This window comes from Phoca vitulina, unplaced genomic scaffold, assembly GCF_004348235.1.
Source record: "Phoca vitulina isolate PV1807 unplaced genomic scaffold, GSC_HSeal_1.0 scaffold30, whole genome shotgun sequence".
Taxonomy (NCBI): domain Eukaryota; kingdom Metazoa; phylum Chordata; class Mammalia; order Carnivora; family Phocidae; genus Phoca; species Phoca vitulina.
Window position 1 is genome coordinate 10,206,985 of NW_022589733.1, and position 26,225 is coordinate 10,233,209.

The window sequence follows — 26,225 nt, forward strand, 5'->3', positions numbered from 1 at the left end:
GGCCACCTCCCCCCGCGGGCCGGCTCCGCGCGCCCGGACCTGCCCTGCCGGCTTCTCCTCGGGCGTGGGAATTTGCCGAGGGGACCTAAGCGGCTCGGGCGGGGACAAGGACCGAGAGGTCTGCCGCGCGCCCGCCCAGCAGGGAGCCAGGGAGCGTCGCAAGTTTCCGAGCCGCGTGCGGGGCCCCGGCGCCGGCCAGCGGGCGAGCCCTGCGTGTAGCGCGCCCGGCCGGGCTAGGCGCCGAGAGCATGGGCAGCGACCCGAGCGCGCCCGGACGGCCCGGCTGGGTGGGCAGACTCCTCGGCGGCCGGGAGGCGGCGGCGCGGCCGCAACTGCTGCCGCTGCTCCTGGTGCTTCTGGGCTTCCTGGGCCGCGGCGCGGCGGCGGAGGACGCAGAAGTCAATGCCGAGGTAAGGACCCCCCGCCCGGCTCCTCCGCGGCGGGCTGGGGGCTTGAGGCGGGGGGGCGGGAGGGAGCCACGCCCGCGGCCTAGGGCGAGGGGTGGAGGGCGCGGAGACGAGCCCCTGTCCGAGAGATGGGGGGCAGGGAAGAAAGGGGCCACCTAGCTGCCCTCCCCAGCTCGCCCTCTGCGGCGCACCTCATCCCAAATCCTGGAGGGTGTAGGACTCGCGCCCACTCGACCCCTACGGCCCTGCCCCGGTCAGTGATCCGCCCCAGCCCGGGTCCCGGGAGTCGCTTCTGCTGCCCCCAGCCCTCGCTCCCCTCCTTCCCTCTCCCTGCGCGGCTGATTCCTCGAGAGTCCTGCGGGCGCGCCGTGACGTTCTCTGCGAGTGGGGAGGGGGCTGCCCTGGGGGGACCACGGGCGGAGCGGGCAGCTCTCCCGCCTCGGTAGCCTCTGGTCTGGGTGACAGCGAGCCGCGCGCGGCGGGCCGGGAGCGGGGGAAGGGGTGCGAACCTCCGAGAGAGCAGTCTCGGGTTGCGGGGCGCTTTGGCGACTTCCTTGGGCTCTTGCGCGGAAGCCGCCCCATGGCCAGGTGGGTCCGAGAAAGATCCTGTCTCCCCCCGGCGCTTTCTTCCACTAGCGCCCCTACGCGAGGCCTGGGTCGGAGAGAGCACACTCCGAACGTGTTATCAGGAGCCCGCCTGACGTCCCTCCGGAGCCCCATCTCCGGATGGGTCCCGCTGGTGACCAGGCGCGGCCTCCTGGGCGCAGAGTGGGGTCCAACCAGCATCCCCACCACCACACGCCGCCTCCCACGGGGTCGCCCAGCGCGGTCCTCCCGAGCACGGACAGTGAGGACGCTAGCTTCGTTGCCCCAGTAAAAGCTGGGTCCCTTCTGTCCAGACTTCTAAGACCCGACTCCCTGCCCCGGACTAGGAGAGGGGTGGGACTGGGCAGGAGTGAGGGGGTGGGAGGAGAGACGCGCCTCTGTGCCAACCGCGGTAGGCTCGGGCCTCGGTGCCCTTGGCCGGCCTGGAGCCTCCCGCAGCCCGGGCTGTGGGCCTCAGTGCCTTCTATTTGCAGCCGGGCCGGTGCTCCCTCCCAGCCCCCCGGCGGCTTCCCCACCTCCCCCAGCAGCCTGGGAGATTTTTCCGATGGAAGCCTGCCCTTCCCCGCCCTACTTTAATAAAAGCATGGAGGAAGGGCAGGGAATTCCTCCCGGCTCAAGTTACACCTCCCAGCCAGTTCCCCACCTGCTCTGCCCTCCCTCCCTGGCCTGGCCAGGGAAAGCTGCGGGGAGCCAGGCCTTGGCAGGAGGTGGAGTGGGAGCCCAGCCCATGCCCAGTCCAGCTACCCCCTCATTTCACACCAGCGGTCAGGCAGGGGCTTATAGGGAGCTCCTGCTGGTGGGGACTCCTATCCAGGTACTGGGTAGAGAGTGCTTATTAGGCCCACCTGCTACTCTGGAGAGGAGGAGCCAAGGGCTGCAAGTCATAGACCCACCCTTGAGGAGTTTACAATCTATTTAAGAATGGCATCTCTGGGGGCACCTGGGTGACTCAGTTGGTTAAGTGAAGGCCTTCGGCTCAGGTGATGATCCTGGAGTCACAGGATCGCATCCTTATCAGACTCCCAGCTGAGCAGGGAGTCTGCTTCTCCCTCTGACCCCCCCCCCCCATGCTTGTGCTCTCTCTCGTTTTGTCTCTCAAATAAATAAAATCTTTATTAAAAAAAAAAGAATGGCATCTCTGCACAGGAAGCAATTATGGATCAAGCTGGAATTTGGTGGCCATGCCTGTGAACTGGCATCCTGGATGGATGGGGCGCTGGGACCTATAGTTGGAGGGGCTTTACTCTCTTTCCTTTGCTTCTGTTCCTCCATCACTCCCCTCCTCTCCCAGCTGAGGGAGTACCCATAGCCCAGGGCCTGCACCGTCAGCCCTGAGTACCCACAGACCAGGGCCCTAAGGCTGTGGTGGATCTGGCTAGAGATTTGTGACTGGCCTGCAGGCTGTCTCCTGGGGGAAATCCTGGGTTGGGGCATTGCTGGAGGAGACTCTGGAAGGTAGAAGGACCCTTGATGTTGGAAGCCAAGGTAGACAGAGGAGTAGAGACAGGTGGACTATCCCAGCAACTACAGTTGGCTTTGGGGCACAGGCTGTTCTTTGGAGTCTGTCAAGTCTGTCCAGATTTGGGCCCAAAAAGTCAAACAGCTTTAGCAACCAGCCAGGAGGCCATGGGAGAACTGTCCCCAGGCCCGTGCTAGCCAAGGACCAGCATCAGAGACCCCTAGGCCTGGCCCTCACCCCCGAACCCCCATAGCTCCAGACTTAAGGTCGGGCCATGGCTGGGACCTTCTCTGAGTGGCCCGACAACTGAGTCAAGGCCAGCCCCTCTCCCTTCCCTCTTCCTCCTCCCAGGACAGTTTCACCAGACTAAGGAATCAGGTCACCCGGAACCTGCATAAGTTTCGTCTTCGCTCCACTTTTCATTCTCTTCTCTACTCACAGACCACTCCTCTCCATAGTTTGTTTCAAAACCCAGAGAGAACTGGGCTGATTGGCGCAGCCAGGGACCTGGCGTCCCATTGGGCCCTGCCCTTCCCGCTCAGTCCTCTGCCAGGTCCCAGTGCTGGGGCTGCCCCAAGGTCCAAGCTCCAGGCGGTCAGCTGCCTCCACGCAGAGAACAGCCCAGAGGCGTGTGCTTGTTTGAACAGCCTATCTGCCTGACCTGCCCATTCTGACCCCTGGATGAAAATGCCTTCCTTTGTCCCACCCCAAGGAGCAGAAGAAACGACCCAGAAACACACCCAGATCCCCCACAGGAGACTTTCTCCAGACCCCCCAGCACTCATGGCCTGTGCTCTCTGAGGCCAACTCAGAATGGCAACACCGCAGCCCTGGGAGAGCCCTGCCCTGCCGAGCGCCCGGTTCCGGCCCCTTTGGGCCTTGACCAGATGCTCCCTGCTATCCTCACCTCTGCCCAGCTGGGATTTGGACTTCTGCCTGAGGCCAGCTATGGGGGTTGCTGTGGTCACCACTGCCCCCCACCTCGGATTATAAGACTGAATTTGGCATACTCTCCCAAATTCATAGGTTGAAACCTGACTCCCGAGGCAATGGTATTAGGAGGTGGGCCTTTGAGAGGTGATTAGGTCATGAGGATGGAGCCCTCTTGAATGAGATTGGTGCCCTTATAAAAGCTGCCCGAGAAAGCTCCCTTGCCCCTTCTGCCATGTGAGGGCACAGCAAGAAGTAAGTAGTCTGCACCCCAGAAGAGAGCCCTCCCCAGAACCCAGCCGTGCTGCCACCCTCATCTTGGACAGCCGGGGCCTCCAGAACTGTGTGCAACGCATGTTATAAGCTGCCCAGTTTATGGTATTTTTGTTATTGCGGCCCGGACAGACTTAAGACATTTGGCATCTCCCATGTCATCCCAAGGTTGATGTGGCCCACACAGCTGACCACTCAGGCCAGGGCCAAGCCCCATGGCCAGCTCTGCTTTCCGACCTGGAGATGTGGTCTCTGAGGCAGCACAAGCAGAGAGGGGTCGGGGGCTGTCTGCTCAGATGCCCTCCACCACACAAGGTCCTGGCAGGACCCCACAGATGAATGTGAGGACCTGGGCCGTGCAGGTGGTAGAACACCCCGAGCCTGCGGCAGCCCATAGGTGCCTTCGAGCTGGAGGAGCCCCCCTGAGTCAGGGCTCCTGTGAGGCTCCTCCCCAGAAGGACACCAGTTCCGGGGATGCCTGGAGACCAGTGGCTGTGGACTGGGCCCTTTGGGGGAGGTAGCCCAGATGCTGCATCCCCAGGCAAGAACAGCATAGGTACACAAGCTGGGCTTGGATCAGAGAGACAAAGAAGGGCGCCTCTTACCAGATCCTACGACCCTGGTGGGAACAGCAGGTAATAAGAAGACCCAACGCAATTGACAGCTGGACAGACAGATGAGGACCTAGGTGCCAGCCATCATCCAGCCTGTAGAGATGCTTCCCATCCTACTGCCATCTGATGGTCGAGCTGCCAGAGCCGGGAGGCCAGGGTGTGGAGCAGCTTTCCAGGGCTGGCCCTTAGCCCTGAGAACTACCTTGTCCTCCCAGGACTGACTGCCGCCCTGGAGGGGTGAGAGCCCAGCTTCACGTTGAGCATTTTGGAGCATGGCACTGGGTACACAGGAAGCACCTGCAAATGGTGGCCAAGCACAGTGACAATGAGCAGCAAGTAGCATTTGCTGTTGCATGCTGGGCAAAAGGCTGCAGGGTGCCAACCTGTGGGGAGCCTGCGGGGCTGGAGCCAGGTGGGAAGGAGGTTGTAGGGGTGGGGCAGAGCTGCCCTTGGCCGTCCCCCAACCTATCCAGCCACCCAGGCTTTGCCCCGTGAGTAGCCCTATCAACAATGATAACACCTACAGGAGAGTTTCCAGGTGAGGCCTCAAGGCCTGGCTCTCAGCCTGAAACCACTAGCAAACAGGACACTTTCACCCCGCCCCACTGGCCAAAGGACCCATCTGTTTTCCCCTCCAGGTTAAGGATTGCAGGAGCAGGCTGGTAGGGGGCAGGGTAAAGAAACCCAGGAACTCAGGCAACCACCTCCTTCCTGCTTCCCTGGCTGGACATCCCCCACCCGTCCTACTCCCCCTGCCACCCAGAGCCCCTTCCCCAGCTGCAACTGTAACATAGTGGGGGAGGGCAGCTTGAGCCCCAAATAAGCAAGTGCGTTCTTCTGGAACTGCTAAAATATGGACCGTGCTGCCTCGAAAGGTAAAGGATCCACCAAGGACAGGGGGCCTGGCTTGATGCCCCCTCTCCTCACTGGCCTTGATCTAGGTCATCTGTGCTATCATCCCTGTGTGGTGGGAAGGGAGTGATAATACTGACTCTGCTTTGCAAGGAAGGAACAGGGGGCTCAAAGAAGCTTAATTAGCCCCCCTCCATCACTCGAAGGCCTGTTTGGCAGACAAGCAGTCGGGACCCAGGGGCAGGTGTCCCTGGGAGGCAGGTTTCTGCTCAGCCTGAGGAGCAGCTTTCCGACAGTCATTGATGCCCAAAGACAGAATGGGCTACCTTGGTGGCAGTGGGCACCCCATCTCTGCAGGGGTGCAGCTGGAAGAGTCCTGGGCCCCGCAATGGTCCATAGAGGCTTCAGTGAGGTAGCTGGATTCGACAGCCTTGAGGTCTTCTGCAGACTGAGGCTGGATGAGTCTAGGGCTGGGTCGGGTCACCTCGCTGGTGAATGGGCTCCTGGCTCAGATCCCCTGGAGAGGGTGGGCCCAGTGGCCCCGGGGTGCATGCTCTGCATCTGCAGGTCTGTGGCTTCCCAGGATTACTAATCTCTTTCGGCACCGGCTCTGTGCCGGCCAAGACTGGGAGTGCAGAGGCAGGCAAGGCCTTGGCCTGCTCCCAAGAGCCCACGGACCAAGATACAGAGTAAGGGAGACAGCACAACAGGGACTTCACACCATGGAAGGTCCGGGTCCGTCACCGGCAGCCCTGACCAGATGCTTTTTATGCCTGACCGGCAACCCTGCCAGGGCGTGCTTGGACTGCAGAGAGCTGGTCCGATAAGGCGGTGGGAGGGGCCCCCCGCACTCTGAGGCCGGCAGCTGGGGAGCTGGCGGTGGTGGCAGCAGGGGTGCTCCCCTCCCCCCGCCCCCCACAGCCGCTTCATGCACAGTATCGATCCGCAGCTCCTTCTCAGACATACCCTGCCCGTGGGCCTGCCTTGGCATTGTCTCAGCAATTCTGGGGGGCAGCCCTGCTGACACGGCCCAGCGCCCAGACCCAGCCGGAGAGGTGGGGCGTGGGGAGGACTAGATGCCCTCCCCCAGTGCTGTGCTGGCTCTGCTCCTCGGGAGCTGGTGCTACTTCACAAGCGGCCTGGGCCAGGAGCGCTGCTTGTAGGCTCCAGTTCTAGCCAGACAGCTGTGTGATCCTGGGTGGGCCACTCGCCCTCTCTGAACCTCACTGTCTGTATAATGGGGACGGGGTACTTGTGAGCGTTAAATGGGATGAGGGTAAACTGCCTGGCCCGCGGCAGGTTCTCAGCCTTCTGCTACGGTGTTCATGGCCTCTCCCAGGGGCCGGGGGGCCAGGAATCTCTCCTCAGACTCCTGATGGCCCCACGTTTCCTTACCTGGGGTTAGCCACTCACCTGAAGCATTTATACATACTTTTTTTTTTTAGATTTTATTTACTTATTTGAGAGAAACCATGAGCGGGGTGAGGGGCAGAGGCAGAGGGAGAAGCAGACTCCCGACTGAGCAGGGAGCCTGACGCCTGGGGCTCGATCCCAGGACCTTGAGATCATGACCTGAGCTGAAAGCAGCCGCTTAACCTACCGAGCCACCCAGGTGCCCCACATCTATACATACTTATGGGATGGGGTCTAGAGCTCAGGAAAGAAATGGCTGGAAGAAGCCAGGTGAGTAGGTTCTCTTTGCATGGGCCCTAGAGCTCTTTTCAACCTTCCCTGCCTCCCCCTGGACAGTGGCTCTCATAGAGGAGCTCCTCCCTACTTTGCTGCTTCCTGACCCATCTGTGCCTCAGTTTCCCCACCTGAGAAACAAAGTTTCACCTGCTTAGCATTACCCCACCTATGGGACTCTAGGTAACAAGGAAGAAAAGGAGGCTACTTTTGTAAAGGACAGACTTTACAGTCACCAATAGGAGCAGGAGCTCCTCCTCAAGTTTGAGACTAGGAGGTTGGTCATGACCTTGGGAATCACGACCCCCTTTTGGCCCATGGAAGCAGAGCATGTCAACAAGCTGGGACTTTAGGGGTACAAGCAGCCCGTCACACACCTGTGCACCCCGATCCCATGCTCTTTTCCCTCCGCGTCCTCACCTTCTGGGTTTGTCACACTCAGTCCAGCAGTAGGTTGGAGAGAAACATCCTCCCAGACACACGGGACAGGAAAAGCCCACACAGCCCTACGGGTGTTGTAGACTCATGGGCACTTGGCAGTCAGCCCTGAGCACAAGTTTGCCAGAGTCAGGCAGGCTCCGGCAGCTTCTCCGCCCTTGCTCTGGGGCTCGGCTGCTCGGCCCAGGCCGCGTATCTGCTCTCCTCCCTCACGTGCCATTGCTCCCCGGCCTGGCTTCTCATCCTGGCGGTGGCCAAGGGCATTGGTCACCAGGAGACTGAGGGCTCAAGGCTTGGCTGATGCTGAGATGGAAGCTCTTGGCCTCCCTAAGACCCCAACGGTGCTTGTCTGTGGGAAGGAGGGTCCACAGGCACCCATGGGACCTTCCTGGCAGCCCCTGAGCTGCCCCTAGGAGCGAAGGGCCTCTCATTCCCGTCGGCCCTGCTGGGCTCTGGAGCTCTTCACTGCAGACAGGTCCAGCTCCCCTCCCTTTCCCTCCCCAGGGCCCCAGCCTGAGCCTCCCCCTGCCACTGCAGACACCACTAATCAGCCCCTTGGTGGCCTGTGATTGCGCTCCCTGAGATATTTTTACCTTATGCAAATAGGTGATGTAGAGGCGCCCTCCTCTGTCAGCAGGCAGCCCCACCTCTCCCGCCACCCCCTCTCACTGTCAGAGCTGGCCTCGCATCTCCGCCTTGCCTTCTGTGTCCGCCCCGGCTTCTTTGGGAAACTGCCCATTACGGGCAGTGGACTTCCCACTCTGCCCCTCCCATACACACAGAGCCTCAGGAGAGGTTTCCCGTGCTTGGGAAGAACAGGGAAGGAGCCCTGGGCCAGAGGGGCGTGGAGGGTCAGTTGGGGGGGGGTGCCTCAGGGCCTCCCCCTGCTGCTTTGCCCTCACCTGAGGCCACCTGGCGCTCAGGCCCTGTGGGAGACCAAACCCTTCAACTCTCAGGAGAGGCAAAAGGCTGCCGTTCCAGGGACAACCAGACAGGCCTTTGTCATTAATAATACATTTACTGAGCACCTTTCCCTACGCGGCACATTGCCATGCAGTGGTGAGGACCCCCCATCGAATCCTCACAGAAACCTGTGCGAGGGGCACCTGGGTGGCTCAGTCTTTAAGCGTCTGCCTTCGGCTCAGGTCATGATCCCAGGGTCCTGGGATCGAGCCCCACATCTGGATCCCTGCTCCGCGGGAAGCCTGCTTCTCCCTCTCCCACTCCCCCTGCTTGTGTTCCCTCTCTCTGTGTCTCTCTCTGTCAAATAAATAAATAAAATCTTAAAAAAAAAAAAAAAGAAAGAAACCTGTGTGATGAGGCAGGTCCTGGTCTGGCCCGCCCCGTAAGTGGGCTTTTTTTTTACCTCTGCAAGTTCCTCCCCAGTGCCTCCTGGAGGGCAGTGCCCGGGGCCAGCCGGCCAGCTGACCCCTCCCGGCGCCCCCAGCTCCGCTGCTCCAGCCACCGTCCCAGGGCAGGGGAGCTGCTTGGCGACAGAAGCTCCCCTCTGAATGGCCAGGGCTCTGTGGTCCTCTCCTGCCTCCTTTTCGGCCTGACATGGTTTTCAGTAAATACAGCACGTGATGAGTAGATGTCTGATTTTTTTTTTTTTAACAGCACTAACTTGTGCACCTGGAAATAAATAAAAACGTGGCGGTCTTTAGTCTGACGACAGCCTAAAACACAGGAGGCATGCAGCCACACCTCAGAAGTGGCTGGGCCAGAATCTGTCCCCAGCTCTGTCACCAGAGCTGATGGCTGTTTCCCAGGGCCTGAGAGGCCTGGAAGCTACGGCCGGGCACCTGTCCATGTCACCCTCTTTCGCTCAGCAGCCACGCCCTCCAGCGGCCACCTGGGCACTGCTGAGCCGGCTGGGTGGGCCGCCGAGCCATGCCGGGAGGCTGGCAGGTGGCACTCAGGGAGCAAGTCCTTGAGGACTTGGATGTGACGCTGGTGGCAGACAGACATGGGCGTGGCCCTGGCCAGCTGACACAGGGCTTTTGGTCCACAGCAACCACCATATCTGGCCATCACCCTGCCTTATAGGACTTTGATGTGCAGCCTTAACCTTCCAGAGCCTCCCAGAGAGCAGGCCTCAGGTGCCCTCACCCTGGGGGGCCCCCAGAGACCCAGGGTGGGCCAGGAAAGGTACAAAGGACACTTCCATGTGGCCAGAGCCCATAGCAGTCCCCGGCCTCTGTGCTCACCAGCAGCCTCGCGTGGCTGTCACCATGCTGTCACGGCCAGGATGGATTCTTAGCACAATTTAGCTTGGCTCATCGGGGATCCCATCCTCCAGTTGCGACTGTGACAGTCATGTCTGCTTGCAGACTCACAGGCGTGAAGCCCTCCCTCTGCGGGAACACCTGGTCTCCCCAGGGGGCCTGGAAGCCCCTGGAGGTCAGCACACCTCTCCCACAGTCCTCCACAGCCTCCAGCTGGTACGGCGTCTGGCACGGAGAGGGCGCCACAGAAACACTTGGCAGGAGGTGGGGGGGCGGTGGATGCATGGACAGATGGATAGATGGAGGAGGAGACTTGCCCAGCAAGCTCTGGAAGGGGACGGCACCCCCGTTGTGTGCCAGCCGCTTTTCCCAGGGCTGCCCCATTGTTCCCTGAGAAAACTCAGGTCCTGTGAGAACAAAGCGTTTGTGGCAAAGCAGGGACTGAACTTCAGGTCTCCTGTCCCACTCTATTGGGCCTGGGTGGGCTGGCCTAATCCATCTGCTCTTCTTCCGAGAGACTTACAGTCTGCAGGGGAGCAGCACCAAAGGGCTGGTTTTCCTACTTGGTGAGACCTCAAGAGGTTCTGAACCCTTCAGGGTCCCCAGCAGTCTGCCAGGAATGGTAGGGGGCCCGCCCTGGAGCGGCCAGTACAATAATAAGGACAGCTACTGTGGACTGTCCTCACGGACACAGTTCCCATCCTAATGGGGGAAGACAAACAATAAACAGCAAAGTGAAATATATAATGTGTTAGACCACAAGTACAGGGAAGGACAAGACAGAATGCAGAGTATGCACATGGGGGTCTTCTTTTAACATTGTGTTGTCAGAGAAGACCCCTCCAACAAGGTGAGGTGAAAGCAGAGACCGAGGAAAATGGGGGTGGGAGGCATACAGATGCCTGAGAGAGAGTATTTGGGCAGCAGGAACAGCAAGTGCAAAGGCCCTGAGGCAGGAGTGTGACCATCGGGGGGGCGGGTAGGAGTGAGGGCTGAGGGCTGAGGCAGGGGGCAGGTAAGGAGGGCCTGGCAGCTCCTGTAAGAACTGGCTTTTTCTCTGAGCTGGGAAGGCTTTGGAGGATTCTCAGCAGAAGTGGAAGATTGACCAGACCTGACTTGTAAAGGCCTTTTGTTCTGGCTCTTGTGTGAGAACAGACCGTAGGAGTGGACACGGGGAGAGCAGTACAAAGGCTCACACGGTCACCAGCAGCAGGAGGGGGTGGCAGCCCTGGCAGGGCGATGGTGGCCGTGGCAGGCGGTCGTCGGGTGCAGGCTGCGTGTGTTCAGAGGTAGCGGGGCCAGTCGTGCTGAGCCAGGGCTGGCCTCTCCTTTGCAGAACTGGCTGAGGCTCTACGGCTACCTGCCCCAGCCGAGCCGTCACATGTCCACCATGCGCTCCGCCCAGATCCTGGCCTCAGCCCTGGCCGAGATGCAGCGCTTCTATGGGATTCCCGTCACGGGCGTGCTCGACGAAGAAACCAAGGCGTGAGTCCCTCCGTCGGGCCCTTCCCAGGCCCCAGTGGCACCTGCCCTCCTCCTGGCCTGCTTGGACAGGGGTTTGGCAGGTGGAGTTTCCAGAACAGAGAGGCTTAGATAAGAAATGGCAGATGGCTGGGTCTTCCCCGTGCTCGTTCTCACTGGCTGGGAGAGGCGGCCTGAAGCTTTGTGTGGAGGAAGCTCCTGAGGCGAATCGGGCTGGGCAGCAAGGAGCATGGGATTGATTAGTGATGTCTGCCACAGGCACGGGGGATGGGGGGAAGCAGCACGCGGGCCCTGGGCCCCGGCTGGGACATTTGGCGCCGCGCTGAGTCTGACCGAGGTGACGGGACCCAAAATTGCATCCTTGAGCACGCGCTGAGCATAACGTATCACGGACGGAGGGCCTCAGGAGTAACTCTCCCATTCCTGGGTGATACCGGTGAAAGGGGGCTCACCTTCGTGGAGCCCCTGCTGGGCACTCGGTCTTCCAGTCTGAGTCAACGTGCCTGTTTCTCCGATGACGAAACTGAAGGGCAGAGCGAGTCCCACCCCCACGACACCCATACAAAGGGCAGCTGGAGGCCAAAGGCAAAAGGATGGAAGAAGGTGGACTGCCTGGAAGAGGCAGAGCCAAAGCAGGCAGGCATCGGGAGGGAGGGTCTGGGCTTAACGCTCTGTGCCCGTGATGCAGGTGGATGAAGCGACCCCGCTGCGGGGTGCCAGACCAGTTTGGGGTGCGTGTGAAAGCCAACCTGCGACGGCGGCGGAAACGCTATGCCCTCACGGGGAGGAGGTGGAGCAGCTACCAGCTGACCTTCAGGTAGGGACCTCGGCTGTCCAGGGCAGCAGCCCTCCCACGGCATCGGCCGGACACTGCCCGCTCCCCTCCCCACCTGGGCCGAGGCCTTAGGCTTCCCAGGGGGCTTGTCTGGAAGGCTTCCTTTCCCAGAAGCCCACCCCAGGGTGCCCAGCATAGACCGCCCGACCCGCTCCCACGCTGACAAGATCAGCCGCATATCCTAGGCAGTCTTCCCCCAGCGAAGGTCAGGACCCTTGGAGCTGCTTCCGCTCTGTCCTCCTTCCCTCCCGGCTCCCCGCCCCACCCGCCAGCAGCTGGGGGGCTGGCCGCACAGATGGGGGCCTCCGCAGTGCCTGGCACACGGGGCTTCAGGCATCTAAGGGGTGGGGGGGGTGGCAAGGTGTTGGAATCCAGGCATCTGTCAAGTGGGCAGACAGCAAGTCCCCTGCAAAAACCCTGGTCCAGGCACCCTCCTCCTTTGGGAAGAATCCCCCCCCTCTGCTGCCCAGCCACGTGGCAGTCCCCAAGGGATCCCCTTCCTGTTTTAGTCCAGCCACGGCCCCACCCGCAGCTCTATCTCCCGAGGAAGAGCGGCTCCTGCGGCCACTTAGACCCCAGGCCCCCAGAGCGAAGTCATGGCCCAACCAGCTTTTAATGGAGGAGATCTGTCCAGCACACAGAAGCTTAATCTGATTTATGTGGGTAATACCAGGCCTCCTCCTGCCTTTATCACGTGCAGACTCGGGGCCCGTGTTCTCCATGAGCTCATTCACGTCATCCTCCCAGCTCCCCAAGATGAGAGCAGGACTCTCCTTTTCCCATTTTACAGATGCAGAAACTGAAATACAGAAAGACGAAGTCGCTTGCCCAAGGTCATATAAATCATGTCAGAGCCCGGCCTTGAACTCGGGACAGCCTGACCCTACAGTCCAATAATCAGAACCGCTTGGCCCGTGTTTCCTAAACCTCAGCCGTTTGTCTCCAAACCATCTAGTTCTTTCTCTTAGCTACATAGCACCTGTTCTTTTATTTGCTTCATGGTTTTCTTATTTAAGCTAATTGGGCGCCATGCAACCTTATTTAGTGATATCCTCATGAACTCCCGGGTTTGTTTGAAGTGTTAGTTCTCCTTCTCAAATTCACATCAGAATAAACTAATGGTTGGTATTGATGGGCACTGTCGGTGAACCAGCTCAGATCTTAGGCATGTCTCTTGGGACCATGTGTCTTCACCCCCACCCAGTGGGTGCTAGCAGTGGACAGTGGAACCCAGTAGGCCCTGGGTTCACTCGTTGTCTCCCTGCCCACCTGCAGCATCCAGAACTACACAGAGAAGCTGGGATGGTACCACTCACTGGAGGCGGTGCGAAGGGCCTTCCGTGTGTGGGAGCAGGCCACACCCCTGGTCTTCCAGGAGGTGCCCTACGAGGACATCCGACTGCGGCGGCAGAAGGAGGCTGACATCATGGTACTCTTTGCCTCTGGTTTCCACGGCGACAGCTCACCATTTGATGGCACGGGGGGCTTTCTGGCTCACGCCTATTTCCCTGGCCCTGGTCTGGGCGGGGATACCCATTTTGATGCAGATGAGCCCTGGACCTTCTCCAGCACTGACCTGCATGGTGAGGACACCTGGCCAGGGCAGGGGAGGGGAGGCACAGCTGGCCCTGGGCATTGCCCTCTGAGCCGGTTCAGCAGTTACAGGGTTGGGAGGGGAGAGCTTCCCTTGCGCATTTCTCTGGAACACTGACCCTCCATCTCAGTCTATCGTCCCATGATCTCTAAGGGGTGGTAGAGAAGGGAAGGGATCATCGTACCCATTTCCCAGGTGGGGAAGCTTGAGGCCCAGCAGTCAAGAGCAGCTCAGCCTCTCCTAAGATTGGCAGAAGGGCCAGCTCTCTGATAGCGTCAGCCCACAGGGCCTGTGGTGGCCGGGTCCTAGGCCAGGCCTGACTGTGCTGCCCGCCCCCACCGCAGGGAACAGCCTCTTCCTGGTGGCAGTGCATGAGCTGGGCCACGCGCTAGGGCTGGAGCACTCTAGCAACCCCAGTGCCATCATGGCGCCGTTCTACCAGTGGATGGACACCGACACCTTCCAGCTGCCCGAGGACGACCTCCGGGGCATCCAGCAGCTCTACGGTGAGCGGGCAGCGTGCGTACGGCTGGGGGGGCTCTGCACGCCGGCTCTCAACTCCCAGCCCGACGAGGCATAGGTAGCCCCGCTAACCCTGTTTTGTAGATGAGGAAACGGGTCCAGAGAGGATTAGTGACTTGTCCACATCACTCAGTGAGTAACTGATGGGGCTAGAAATCACACCCAGGGCTGACCGACTCTAGGGCCTGGCCCTCCCCCAGGGCCTTCATGGGGGCTCCAGGCTGGGGTCCCCAAAGCCCCTCACTGACCCCTCCTTTCCTCCTCAGGGTCAGTGGTATTCTTATTAGACTGGGAATGCCCCTGGGGTCCCAGACCCCGTTCCTCCCACTCTCGCTCCCAAGCCCAGCCTGTCCCAGGCTCTCCAGTGAGTGTTGTTGGCTTAGCACTGCCCAGTGGCTTTGAGGCAGGTGGTACCCCCCACTCAGGCCCCACCCAAGAAGGCCTCCAGTGGGAAGGTCTCCTGAGGACCAGGACTGTGGGTCAGGGCCTGTGCCCGGTGCCCCACTGAGCCCCTTGTTAGGGCTGGCGGTACCTGCCCTGTGGGGCACATGGCAGACAGTCCCTTCCAGACACCCCGGCAACCTGGCAATGAGATGGGCCCTCGGCAGAGGTCACAGGGCCGTGTTCTCTCCTCTGCATGTGTCCCTACTTCCTGGTCCACTGAAGCAGGCTAGTGTCCTGAGGGGACTGTCCCCAAGGGAACGTGGAGTCAGGGGCAGCCTCAGGGGCACAGTGACCCACGTCCAGTGTGGGGAGGTCGAGGAGGGGGCTGTATGGAGGAGGATGGAGGTCCTGAGGGTGATAGCTGGTATGGGGGAGGGGTCTACTGTGGACAAACAGGGACTTGCACCTGGCTAGGCCTACCACCGAGGCAAATGTCCCTCCGGGCTGGGGGCCCCAGGGTCCCCTGGTTCTGAGTAGGAGAACCTGGCATTCTGGCTGGGTTCTGGGGCTACCTGCTGACTTCCCACTCCCCCCACCCCACTCTGCAGGCACCCCGGATGGCCAGCCACAGCCCACCCAGCCTCTCCCCACCGTGACTCCCCGGCGACCAGGCCGGCCAGATCATCGGCCCCCCAGGCCCCCCCAGGCACCACCCCCAGGTGGGAAGCCGGAGCGGCCCCCAAAGCCAGGCCCCCCAGCCCAGCCCCGAGCCACGGAACGGCCTGACCAGTATGGCCCCAACATCTGCGACGGGGACTTTGACACAGTAGCCATGCTGCGTGGGGAGATGTTCGTGTTCAAGGTCTGGCCCCTGCCCATGCCTCCCCTAGCCCCTTGGCCCGGTCTCAGAGCAGGAGAGCAAGCCCCACATCCCACTCCCTGGAGCCTTTCCCCACCTGGCTGCCCAGGCAACCCCACCCCTCCTTCACTGAGCAGCCTATGGGGAGCCGTCAGACCCTAGACCAAGAAGAAACCAGCCTGAGGGACAAGGGGCTTGACCAGGGTGACAGAGACCTGCAGGGGCCTATGCCCCACCCAGGGCTCCCTCCCCGGGGCCGCCCTGGCCTTCCGAGCTACCCCTCCAGATCTCCCTGACCTGGGAAGGGGTGGATCAAGCAGATGCCTCTCCCAGCAGGAGGCTTGCTCTGCCCACTCACACACACGCCTTCCCCAGGGCCGCTGGTTCTGGCGGGTTCGACACAACCGTGTCCTGGACAACTATCCCATGCCCATCGGGCACTTCTGGCGTGGTCTGCCCAGTGACATCAGTGCTGCCTACGAGCGCCAAGATGGGCGTTTTGTCTTCTTTAAAGGTAAGTTGGGGCAGGTGGGAGGCCTGGGCAGCCTTCCTGCCCTGGTCTCTGGCCTGGCCTCTGACCCAGCGGGCCTGAGGGAGGAAGAGAGCAAAGGGCTACATTGCATGTGTTATCCTGTTGTCCACTGTGGGGGGAGACAAGTCAAGGCAGGGGTGGGGGAGGTAGACGGAAACCAGGAGACACCCGAGCCCCTGAGGGCCAGAGGCTGCTCCTATTAGAGGTGAGAGTCCCTCCTCCGCATCATGGGGGCTCCGCATCAGTTCCCTCCTTCCTGGCCTCTTGTGCCTCCGCAGCCCCTCCTCGTAAGAACAGATCCCCCAAGCCCACTCGGGCAGGATTTCCGGGGTCTGCCAGCAGCGACAACGGAGCTCCCTACCACCAGCTCTCCCTCAGGGCCTTACCCCCCTTGGGAGGGCCTCAAGGGCACTACCCCCCGAGGGACTAGCTGTGTCCCCAGCCCCCTGCTGGCCTCAGCTCATGCTAAAAGCCCCCGGGTGCAGAGGCCAAGCAGGGCTCCCCCTCTTTCCTCTCTCTGTACCAGAACTGTGTCTGGGGGCGGGGCAGATGTTCACGCAGTAATGCAGGCCATTTATAGTGTGATGTGTGGTGTGTGTAGGTGTGAGTGAGTGACTTGTATGTGTATGAGTATGTCGCAGGTGCCCATGAGTGCCAAGTGCGTGTGACATGCAAGTGAGTTGCACTGTGTGTTGTCTTGGGTATGTGTAGGGGTATGATTGTGTGTATGTGTATGTGTGGTGAGAGAGAGAGAGTGTGTGTGTGAGTGTGGCCATGGATGTGAATGGATTTGTGGGCCCAGGATCGCATTCCCCGAGTCCCCTCCCCACACAGCCCCCTCAGCCCCAGGCCTGTCCTCGCCCATCCCCCACTCCTGCAGGTGACCGCTACTGGCTCTTCCGAGAAGCGAACCTGGAGCCTGGCTACCCACAGCCACTGACCAGCTATGGCCTGGGCATCCCCTATGACCACATCGACACGGCCATCTGGTGGGAACCCACAGGTCACACCTTCTTCTTCCAGGAGGACAGGTGAGCACCCCCTTCCCCAAAGCGAGAAGGCCCCAGTCCAACCCCCCCACCCAAAGAAAACCCACAGCCCAGTGCTTTTGGTCACAGGTACTGGCGCTTCAATGAGGAGACGCAGCGTGGAGACCCCGGCTACCCCAAGCCCATTAGTGTCTGGCAAGGGATCCCTACCTCTCCCAAAGGGGCCTTCCTGAGCAATGATGCAGGTAACCCCCTGCAGTCCGCCTAGCACTCACCATCCCCCCTCCTCCACACCCAGGATTCACCCAGCATTGCGATGGCAGGTATGGGGGACACTGTGTCAGGCCCTGGGCCAGGGGCTTCCAAAGCATGACTCTCCTGATCCTTCCTGCATTGTCTCCATCCCCTTTTTACAGACAGTCAAACTGAACCAGCGAGTTTGAGTAAAGGGCCCCAAGTCCTACCACAAGGGAGTTGGGGAGTCAAGAGTCCAACCCAGGTCTGCCTGTGTCCAGAGCTGGCACTCGGGATGGCCTTGCTCCCTGCAGAGTCCAGCGGGGCCTGGGCAGCCCACTGGGAGCCTGAATCCTGAGGGGGGTGAGCTTGGCTCAGGTCAATGGGGGGCAAGGGTCCTCCCAGGGTGCCCACTTTCCCACCTGGAAAGGAAGCTTGACCTCTGTCACTATAACTGAGCAACAGGGAGCTGTGGCTTTTATTTCTCCAGCGGGGTCTCCGGCGACCTTAAGAAAAACCGTTAGTCTTGGTTCTCAGGTTCCCGGTTCTTGAGCTCAGGGGAGACCCTGCTGGCTTTGCCGGTGCTTAGGCAGGTCACATGGCGTCTGTGTATGATGGCATCACTCTGCAGCCGCTCTGATCTCATTGTGTCCAGCAGAATATAGACTCACCCACAGTTCAGACTTGACCCTTCCTGGGGCTGAAGGCATGTGGGCAAGGTGCCCAAGGCTGCAGAGCTTGTCCAAGGCAGCGTTGGGCTCTGTTCCAGCCCAAGCTGCAGGCTGCCTGTGTGGCCCTGAGCAAGACACTGGCCTCTCAGGTGTGGGCTGGAGCCAGTCCTGGGACAGGGTAGCAGGGCCGCCTGACTGCAGCCCCGGACGCAGCGGGCTGCAAGACCCTTCCGGGTCCCACCCCGGTCAATGTCAGCCCAGCCAGGAAGCACCGAAGCATAGTCAGGCCCTTGACCCAAACCCGCCCGTCTCTGAGCCCGGTCTGGCTTCTGTATGTTGGGAAGGGGCAGATTTGAAAGTAGTCAGGCCAGCAAGTGGGGGGGGTACTTTAAAGCTGGGGCGCCTTCAGCATGTCCTGGTCTTCTTTGAGGGTCTCGGGCGGGTGGGTGGGGCGCGGCCTGACACCACTCATCCCCGCTTGCCCCCCCCCCCCCCGCAGCCTACACATACTTCTACAAGGGCACCAAGTACTGGAAGTTCGACAACGAGCGCCTGCGGATGGAGCCGGGCTACCCCAAATCCATCCTGCGGGACTTCATGGGCTGCCAAGAGCACGTGGAGCCGGGACCCCGATGGCCCGATGTGGCCCGTCCGCCCTTCAACCCCGACGGGGGTGCAGAGCCCGGGGCGGGCGGGGACGACGAGGAGGGCGAGGAGGGCCGCGAGGCCGGCGCGGGCGGCGGGGAGGGGACAGGCGAGGACGGGGGCAGCCGCGTGGTGGTGCAGATGGAGGACGTCCCGCGGACGGGGAGCGTGGCGCTGGTGCTGGTGCCGCCGCTGCTGCTGCTCCTGTCTGTCCTGGGCCTCAGCTACGCCCTGGTGCGGATGCAGCGCAAGGGCGCGCCGCGCGCGCTCCTCTACTGCAAGCGCTCCCTGCAGGAGTGGGTCTGACGCGCCGCGCCCCGCCCCCCTGCCCCTCTCCGCGCTGCGGGGGCGGGGCTGCTGGGCACCGAGCCCGCAGCCTTCCAGGGCTCCCGCAGCCCCTGGGGGGGTCCTCCAGGCCCTCCGCCGTCCCTGCCGGCCCCGCCCCGTTGTTTATTTATGCCCAGGTTTTGGTGGTGGTGGTTTGTGATTTTTTTTTTTTTTTGCACACTAATTGAGTATTTGTTTCTACTTTGCTGACCAGGGGCAGCGGTCCCTCCGGGCAGGGGTTAGAGCTTTCTAAATGGAGTCCTGCTCCGGACAGGGAGTGAGCCCCTCGGCCCCCCCACCCCCGACCTCTGGCTTGGCCACAGCCAGGGGAGCAGAGGGTCAGAAGGCCCGCTGGAAAGTGGCTAAAGGGTTTCTGAGGCTCCTTCCCGCCCTGGGCCCTCCTCAGCCTGGGCTCGCTTTGGAGACGGGTGGGGCCTGACTGGTCTCCACCCACCTGAATCTCTGCCTTAGAAGAGTTTTCACCCAGGGGCAGCCCCTGGCCACAGGGGACAGAAGGGTGAGGTGGCCTACTGGCCCTGAGTCCTGTGGAGTTTTGATTCCTTCCCCGCCTACCCCTGTCAACCCGTTACCAACACCTACCCTGGCCCTGGCCAGCCGAGGGGCCCATACTCCCCAGCTCCCACATACCCCTTGAGCCTGCACCTCCTCCCCTCTCTGCAGAAGAGGCCCTGGGCCTGCCTTACCAAGGACCAAAGGGGGTCTGCCAAGGCCCCTCCACCCAGGGTCCTCACCCCCCCCAGGCTGGGCTTCCAGCCCCTGTCCACTCCTCTCTGAGCTATGACCCATCTGGGCTCCTTCCCTGGGCTTCCACTCTCCCTCACCCACACCACCGTCCTCAGGGGTCTCGGAACCCCACCAGCCTCAGGCACCAGCTGCCAGGCTCCCAGCTGTCCCAGGAAGATAGGGGGCTGATGGGCGCCCACAGCCCACCATGCACCTGGCTTGGGGGTTCCTCCCCTCCAGCTCCCTGTCCCCCAGGGCACTGGGAGGAGGGACACTGGTGGAGAGAGGCCAGCAGCTCAGGCCCTCACACAGACTTGCGGGATGCGGCTGTGGAGCCCCCAAAGGAGCCCACTGTGGCCTGGAGACTCCCCTTCTCCTGGGCTCAGCCCTAAGGGCAGGGACGCTTCCTCCTCCTTTTCCTTCCCCAAGTAAGCAGGAGGCAAGGCTGCTGTGGAAATGGTACTGTACGCCGGCTCCATTCCCTCTGCTTCCCCTCAGCCCTGAGCAAGCGGGTCTGCCACCCAGACCCCCGAGGCCCCTGGAGGGAGACGCGCCTCATGGACTGGCCTGGAGGTCGGGTCTGGCAGCTTACTCCCCCCTCCATCCTCAGAACCAGAGAGCCAGCCAAGGGATGGGGGGTGGAGGGCAGTGTCCACCCCCATACATTTCTTTCTGTAAATACTCTGCACTGATTAAATTGTACGGCCGGCAAGTGTGGCCTCATTGTAAGAGGCCCCGGGCCGGTGGGGCTGTGGGTGACAGGAGTCCAGGCCGCGATTAGGGCACTTGCCCTCCATGCGGAAGACACCTTGTTCCCAGTTCTCCGGGGTTCCTTCCCAGTAGCCCTGGGAGGGGCAGAGCTCAGAGGAAGAGTGAGGGCACCAGAAGCAGGTGGGGCAGGGGACTGGGGTTGGCCCTGCTGGGGTGGTGCAGAGAAAGAGTGCAGAATTTACTGGACATTCATTCACCGTGAGAAAGGGCGTCCCAGCTTCCCACACGCAGTGTGTGTCTAGGAGGGGTGGGAATGCCAGGCCACGCCCCCCCGCCTTTCTTCCACCCATCCAGACTGGGTTCTGGGCAGCCTGAAGACCCAGCTTGGAGGCAAGAGATGGGAAGTGGTACCGCTTTGGATCTAGAAAGTTCTCCTTACCACATGCTCTGCTCAAAGGCTGGGGGTGGGGTGGGGCACCCAAGATCTGCCTTGTCATCTTTGAAAAAGCAGGAGATCTCACCCTGGGCAGCCTGCAGACGAGGCCCAAGAGAGTACGAGACTGAAGCTTTACCGCCCCTGGGGTCTGGGCATGGCTGGCAAGCCTTGGACCCCACATCCATCCTCTGGGCCAAGCTACTGGGCACTGGCCTGCACCCCCAGAAATGCAATGGTCTGCTGTAGTGGGGTTCCACCCCAACCATGGAGCAGGCCAGGCCTCCACAATAGCTGGGGCAGGGTCCTTCAACCTGTTCCAGGCCCCACCCTCCCCTCGGCTGCACACCTCCTCCCAGCCCCCCTTGATCCCACCCTTTCCTCTCTTTGTGTTGAAAACTGGCTGAGGAAGCCCCAAAGGCCTCTCAGGCTCAGCTAGGAAATGGCCCGTGAACCACCCCCACCACAGGGGCCTTGGCGGGCAGCATGGGGGTCCAGGGCAGACACCATCTTATCAGCTTTCTTGTGGCAGAAGCCACAGGGCCCCCCCCAGGTCTGCCTTCTGCCTGAAGCCCAGAGGTCACCAGGCAAGTGGGGGCACAGGGACGAAAAAGGAGAGGACGCGAGACCTCTCACCGAGCTCTTCCTTAGAACCCAGGCCAGGGAAGAGACTTGGCAGAGGAGGCCTCGGCTTCTCAGGAAATCTCCTGAGGACACTTCTACCCCCAAACTCTCTGGTAAAATCTCAAAACCACCCCGTGGCTGAAGGAACAGCTCATCTGGTGAGCCCATGGGTGTGAAGGTCTCTGAGGTATGGTGTCAGGCCTCAGTCAGCCCTGCCTCACAACTTGACACCCCCTCCCCCTCCCCCTCCCCCAGGATTAACAGGAACCTGCATCTTTAAATTGGTTTTGTTTATTGTGGCTGCACCTAAATTCACCATGGGCCCCACAGCACCTGTCTTGCTAATTCCTAAGTAAGATAATTAAGACTTAATAGATACACAAAAAGCAGCAAAATCTAAGTCATCTCTCCCCAGGCCAGTGTTGACAGTTTGGTGTGTTTCTTCCAGCCTTTTTTCCCTCGCATTTGCACAGCTTGGAGTTTTAGAGTCTAAAACATCCTGGGCTTCGGCCCGACACCCTGGGTGCTTACATCTCCACGGAGGGGGTAACGCGACCTCTGCACGGGCCCCTGGGGGGTGAACGGAGGATGGGCGGCTGTTCAGCGCCAGCCGCCACGGTGCCTGGCACATGGCAGGTGCTCAGTGACGACTTGCACACTCCTCCACTTACATTTTATTCATGAGAAAAGTGGGGCTCAGCGAGGTCAAGTGACTTGGCCAAGGTCACACAGCCAGGACACGGCCACGCTGGGAGAAGAACCCAGACAGACTGACTTGCACAGCAGCTTAGCCCCAGCTTACCCTGGTGCTGCTGGAGAATAGAGACAGCGATGAGGAGGCCCCTGCACACCCTGGTCTTCCCTCCCCACACATTCTAGGCGCTGAAGACCCCAGGGCCACCAACAGAGCCCCCTTTCAGGCTGGGGCAGGGGCCAAGCTGGCCGCTTCCTCCCCCTCCGACTTGGCAGAAAAGCCTTTTTGTTGTGGCTCACACAGAGGCCATTCTCTGGCTCACGGGAAGGAATGGCCAGCTTCCTGTCCATCCACAGCGTCCCAGACTGCAGTGGACTCCTCCACGTAGGTCCGAGAGGAACAGGGCTCTCTGTGCCTCCACGATGTCCAGTCCTGCATCTGGGGCCCAAGGCTGCCAGGCTTTACCTTCCACCTCGTGAAACCACAAGAGAGGGTAGGGGTCAGCCACCCCTCGGCCCTCCCAGAAAATGCCGGAGATTCCAGGCCTCAAGGCACTTTCAGGGCAGAAAGTGCCTTGTGACCCACAAAGCACTGGTAGAGACCCCTGCCAGGCTGCTTGCCCTGTCCCAACTGTCCCCTGCCTTGGCTTGCCTCTACGCCTCGGTTTATGCTGTTCCCTCCTACCGGAAAACCCTTCCCTGCACATTTCATGCTGTCTCAATTGTGTCGATCCTTCAAGGCCCAGATGAAGGCTTGCCTTTTCCAGATTCCCACCCTCCCTCCTCAAGATAGTTGAGTTTCCTTCCTCCTCTGGCTCACCCAGCACTCGTGTCCTGACCATTCCTTGTCTCCAAGCCTAGCCTACCCATCCTTTTTTTTTCTTTTTTAATTTAAATTCTAGTTAGTTAACATACAGTGCAATATTGGTTTCAGGAGTAGAACTCAGTGATTTATCACTTACACACAACACCCAGTGCTCATCCCAACAAGTGCCCTCCTTAATGCCCGTCACCCATCTAGCCCATCCCCCACCTCCCTCTCCTCCAGCAACCCTCAGTTTGTTCTCTGTTGTTAAGAGTCTCTTATGGCTTGTTTCCCTCTCTCCTTTTTTTCTTTTCCCCCTTCCCATATGTTCATCTGTTTTCTTTCTCAAAGTCCACATATGAGTGAGATCATATGGTATTTGTCTTTCTCTGACTGACTTATTTCACTTAGCGTAATACACCCTATCGCCACCCATGTCATTGCAAGTGGTAGCCCGCCCATCCTTACAGGCACCCAGGGGCCCCACTGCTCAGGAGCTGTGTGTCCTTGAGCAGGGCACTTCATGTCTCTGAGCCCAGATTCCCCATCTGTCGAATGGGGCTAAGAGCATGCATAGCTCATACGCTTGGGAGGCTTGACCGAGTGAAGCCTTGTGAACACTTGGAACAGTCCCTGGCCCGTGTCAGACTCTAAACAGTTTGTTACTAATACCTCTATTTTAGGTGTGGGTGTACCTGACTGCACTGAAGCTTACCTCCTGGCCTTTCTCCCCGGGAGTGTTTGTGGGATGTGGTCAAAGGTCGAGGAGCCTGGGGACAGGTGCCAGGAGGAGGGACATTCCTGTCCCACCAGCTCCCCTCCCAGCTGCCGAGCCCCTCCTCGCCCTCGCCCTCGGCACCAGCCCTTCTTCCCAGACCCTGACTCAGGTTTCCCCCCAGGGGCCCCTGATACCTCCCACCCCCACACTGTTCACCCACCTCCATCTGCCAGAAATAGCCTCCAAACCCCCCTTCATTTCCAGCCAGGCTAAAAGGCCCCTCCTGGAAAAAACGGTATCAGTCCCCTGTCAGCATGGATCACAGCAATAAACTGGATTCCATTAAGAAATCATTCCGAGTCACTGGAAAGGGAGAGGCAGCTATACCCCAATCATTTCATCAAAAACACACAGCACCATCCTAAAACCCACCGGCTCCAGTCAGATCAACCTCTCTGTACAGATGGGGATACTGAGGTCTGGAAGGGTCAGTCTGACTGACTGAGGTCAGTCCCTTGCTGACCCTGAAACAGTCTTCTGGTCTTAGGCAGGACTCTCTTCCACCCCCCTTCCCCCCCCCCCCCTCCCCTCCCCCCCCCCCCCCCCCCTCCCCGAAGTCTTTTACTCCCCTCCCCACCCCCATCCCCACATGGGAACCTCCCTCTTCTGCTCTTTGGAGAGCTGAGGGCAGGGTGCTGTGATTAATCCTGCCCTCCTGATAAAGGGCATGTCTGTGTTTCACAGAGCACAGATCGTGGAGAGGAGCTCTGCCCTCTGCAAATAGCCCCCCATTGTCCTGTGGGAACAACCCCTCCCTCCCTCTCAGGCCTCGGATTCTGGTAGAGCTGACCCCATTCCTTTGGTGGCCAGATGATCTTGTGACCCAGGACTAGCCAATCAGCACCCCAGCTCATGGTTCAGAGGTGGGCCGAAAACCCATGCCGGGCCAATCAGGGCCTCCCTAGGACTTCTTCTGGAGTCCCTGGGAGAGAGAAGCCCTGTGCCTGCAAAGACTGCTGAGCTACTGGAGCAGGAGCCAGTGGGTTATCCTGACATCACGTGTAGACAGCCTGCCTCAGAGCAGAGACAGCACAGAGGGAAACACAGAGCCTTGAAGATTCTGGAAGGCACCACTGGAGTACCTGGATCCAGCAATGCCTGAAGCTCTAGGGCCCTAGGCTTTCAGTGTCATGTACCAATAAACTCCCTTTATTTCCTAAGCCAGTGTGGGCTGTTATTGGTTTGGGTCTTGGCTTCTTAGATTTTTGTCCTGACTGATGCCCAGGGTTCCAAACTTGTGCTTAGCTTAACGCTTTCTTTTTGCCCACCTAGGACTCTTCACAGGATAACGCCAAACCCCATGACCACAAGGCACGCATCTCTTCAACCCTTGAATGTTTACTGAGAACCAGGCCTCTCTCTCGGGTCCCTGACACAACCCCCCAGCCTCAGTAATGCTGCCTAAGACAACATGGGACACCTGAGTCTTCCCACGAGGCCCTGGAAATCAAGGAGCCAGATGGTGGCAGGTGTGGGGAGTTGGGGAGGCTCAGTTAACTGCTCCCTGGCTTTTCCAGGTTGCAAAAGGTAATACAAAGCCATCGAGGACAATCAGGAAACCATAGAAAAGGCAAAGATGACGACGAACTATGCCAACAACTTCTACTCTCCCGCCAAACAGCCCTAACATTTGAATGTAAACCCACAGGCTTCCCCTTATGAGTATATATTAACATAGTTTATGTTTAAAAAGTGAGTTCATACCAGGCATGTTGTTCTTTTACCTGTCTTTCCCATTTAATATAGCATGAGCTTTGGATGAGAAACATACGATGGAGAAAACTTTCACTTTATCAGTTGCTTGCATTTTTTTGAGCATGCATTATATGCCCATAATGATGAAAGAAGTGAGTAAATGGTAAACCTTTAACCCCTTTTTGTGTCCACAGGTTATTTTCTACAACATCCTTTTGATGAATGCATTCTATGGATGTCCCAGAGGAGTTTCCTCAACCCACGGCAATTACAGATAATATTTTAGAAACATCCATAATTATTGCTAATAGTTCTCAAGGGCTCACTCTGCACCAGCCATTATATGCTTTACTATAGTTGATCTTGATAAGAACTTCACAGGGTAGTTCTTCTGTTTCCACTTCATACCAGAAGAGCACAAGGCTCAGAGAGGTGAAGGAATTTGCTCAAGGTCACACAGCTAATCAGTGGCGAACTCAAGCCCACATCTGCTTCTGACCCCAAAGCTCATGCTCTTGACTGTTCATTTATTCAATAAACATCTGCTGATGTCAGGAGTCAGACCAAGGATCCAGCAGTGAATAACACAGAGACCTTCCCTCATGGGGCTCACATTTGAAGGAGACGGGCATCCCAGGCAGAGGGAATAGGCTGTGCAAAGATCCTGAGGCTGGACCAGGCCTGGAGTGTTTAAGGAAGAAAGGAGACAAGCGGCATGACAAAGGGGAGGTGGTGAGGATAGAGTGAGTGGGGGCAGGTCCAAGCAATGGAGTCAAGTGTTGGATTTATTCTAAGCCTGACAAGAAGGCTTTAGAGAATTTTAAGGAGTTAGGAGGGAGGTGGCATGATCTCTGATTTCAAAATATTTCTCTGGCTACTATATATTTTGATAAGCTCCCTTTGCAAACATCCAGGACTCCTGCCTTCAGAGAGAGTCCTAGAAGTGAAATCACCAGCCCAGGATGTTCTAAGACTTTTATTACATACTGACAAATTACTCTCCAGAAAGAAAGTAGCACTTCTCTCTAGTGACTAAGTGCCCATCCCCATCTCCACCCCCACAACACACACTAGGTATGAGGTCACTTTTTTGTTGTTTGTTTTTTTAAAGATTTTATTCATTTATTTGAGAGAGAGAGAAGAGCAGAGGGAGAGGGAGAAGGAAGCTCCCCACTGAG

At 59.4% G+C, this 26,225-nt stretch overlaps 1 protein-coding gene across 2 annotated transcripts; it reads left to right on the forward strand.

Annotated features, from left to right (window-relative positions):
• Nucleotides 1-25,305, forward strand: MMP15 (matrix metallopeptidase 15). Of its 2 annotated transcripts, none has more exons than XM_032424401.1 (10): nt 1-410; nt 10,827-10,975; nt 11,661-11,789; nt 13,083-13,390; nt 13,746-13,907; nt 14,916-15,169; nt 15,542-15,680; nt 16,579-16,729; nt 16,817-16,932; nt 24,625-25,305. In XM_032424401.1, the coding sequence occupies exons 1-10, from the start codon at nt 249-251 to the stop codon at nt 24,639-24,641; spliced, it is 1,587 nt and encodes a 528-aa protein (XP_032280292.1). In that variant the 5' UTR covers nt 1-248; the 3' UTR covers nt 24,642-25,305. The 2 variants fall into 2 exon arrangements, with proteins under 2 accessions (XP_032280292.1, XP_032280291.1); XM_032424400.1 differs by lacking the exon at nt 24,625-25,305 and adding an exon at nt 18,092-22,696 and having other exon boundaries at nt 249-410.
• The last annotated feature ends 920 nt before the right edge of the window (nt 25,306-26,225 follow it).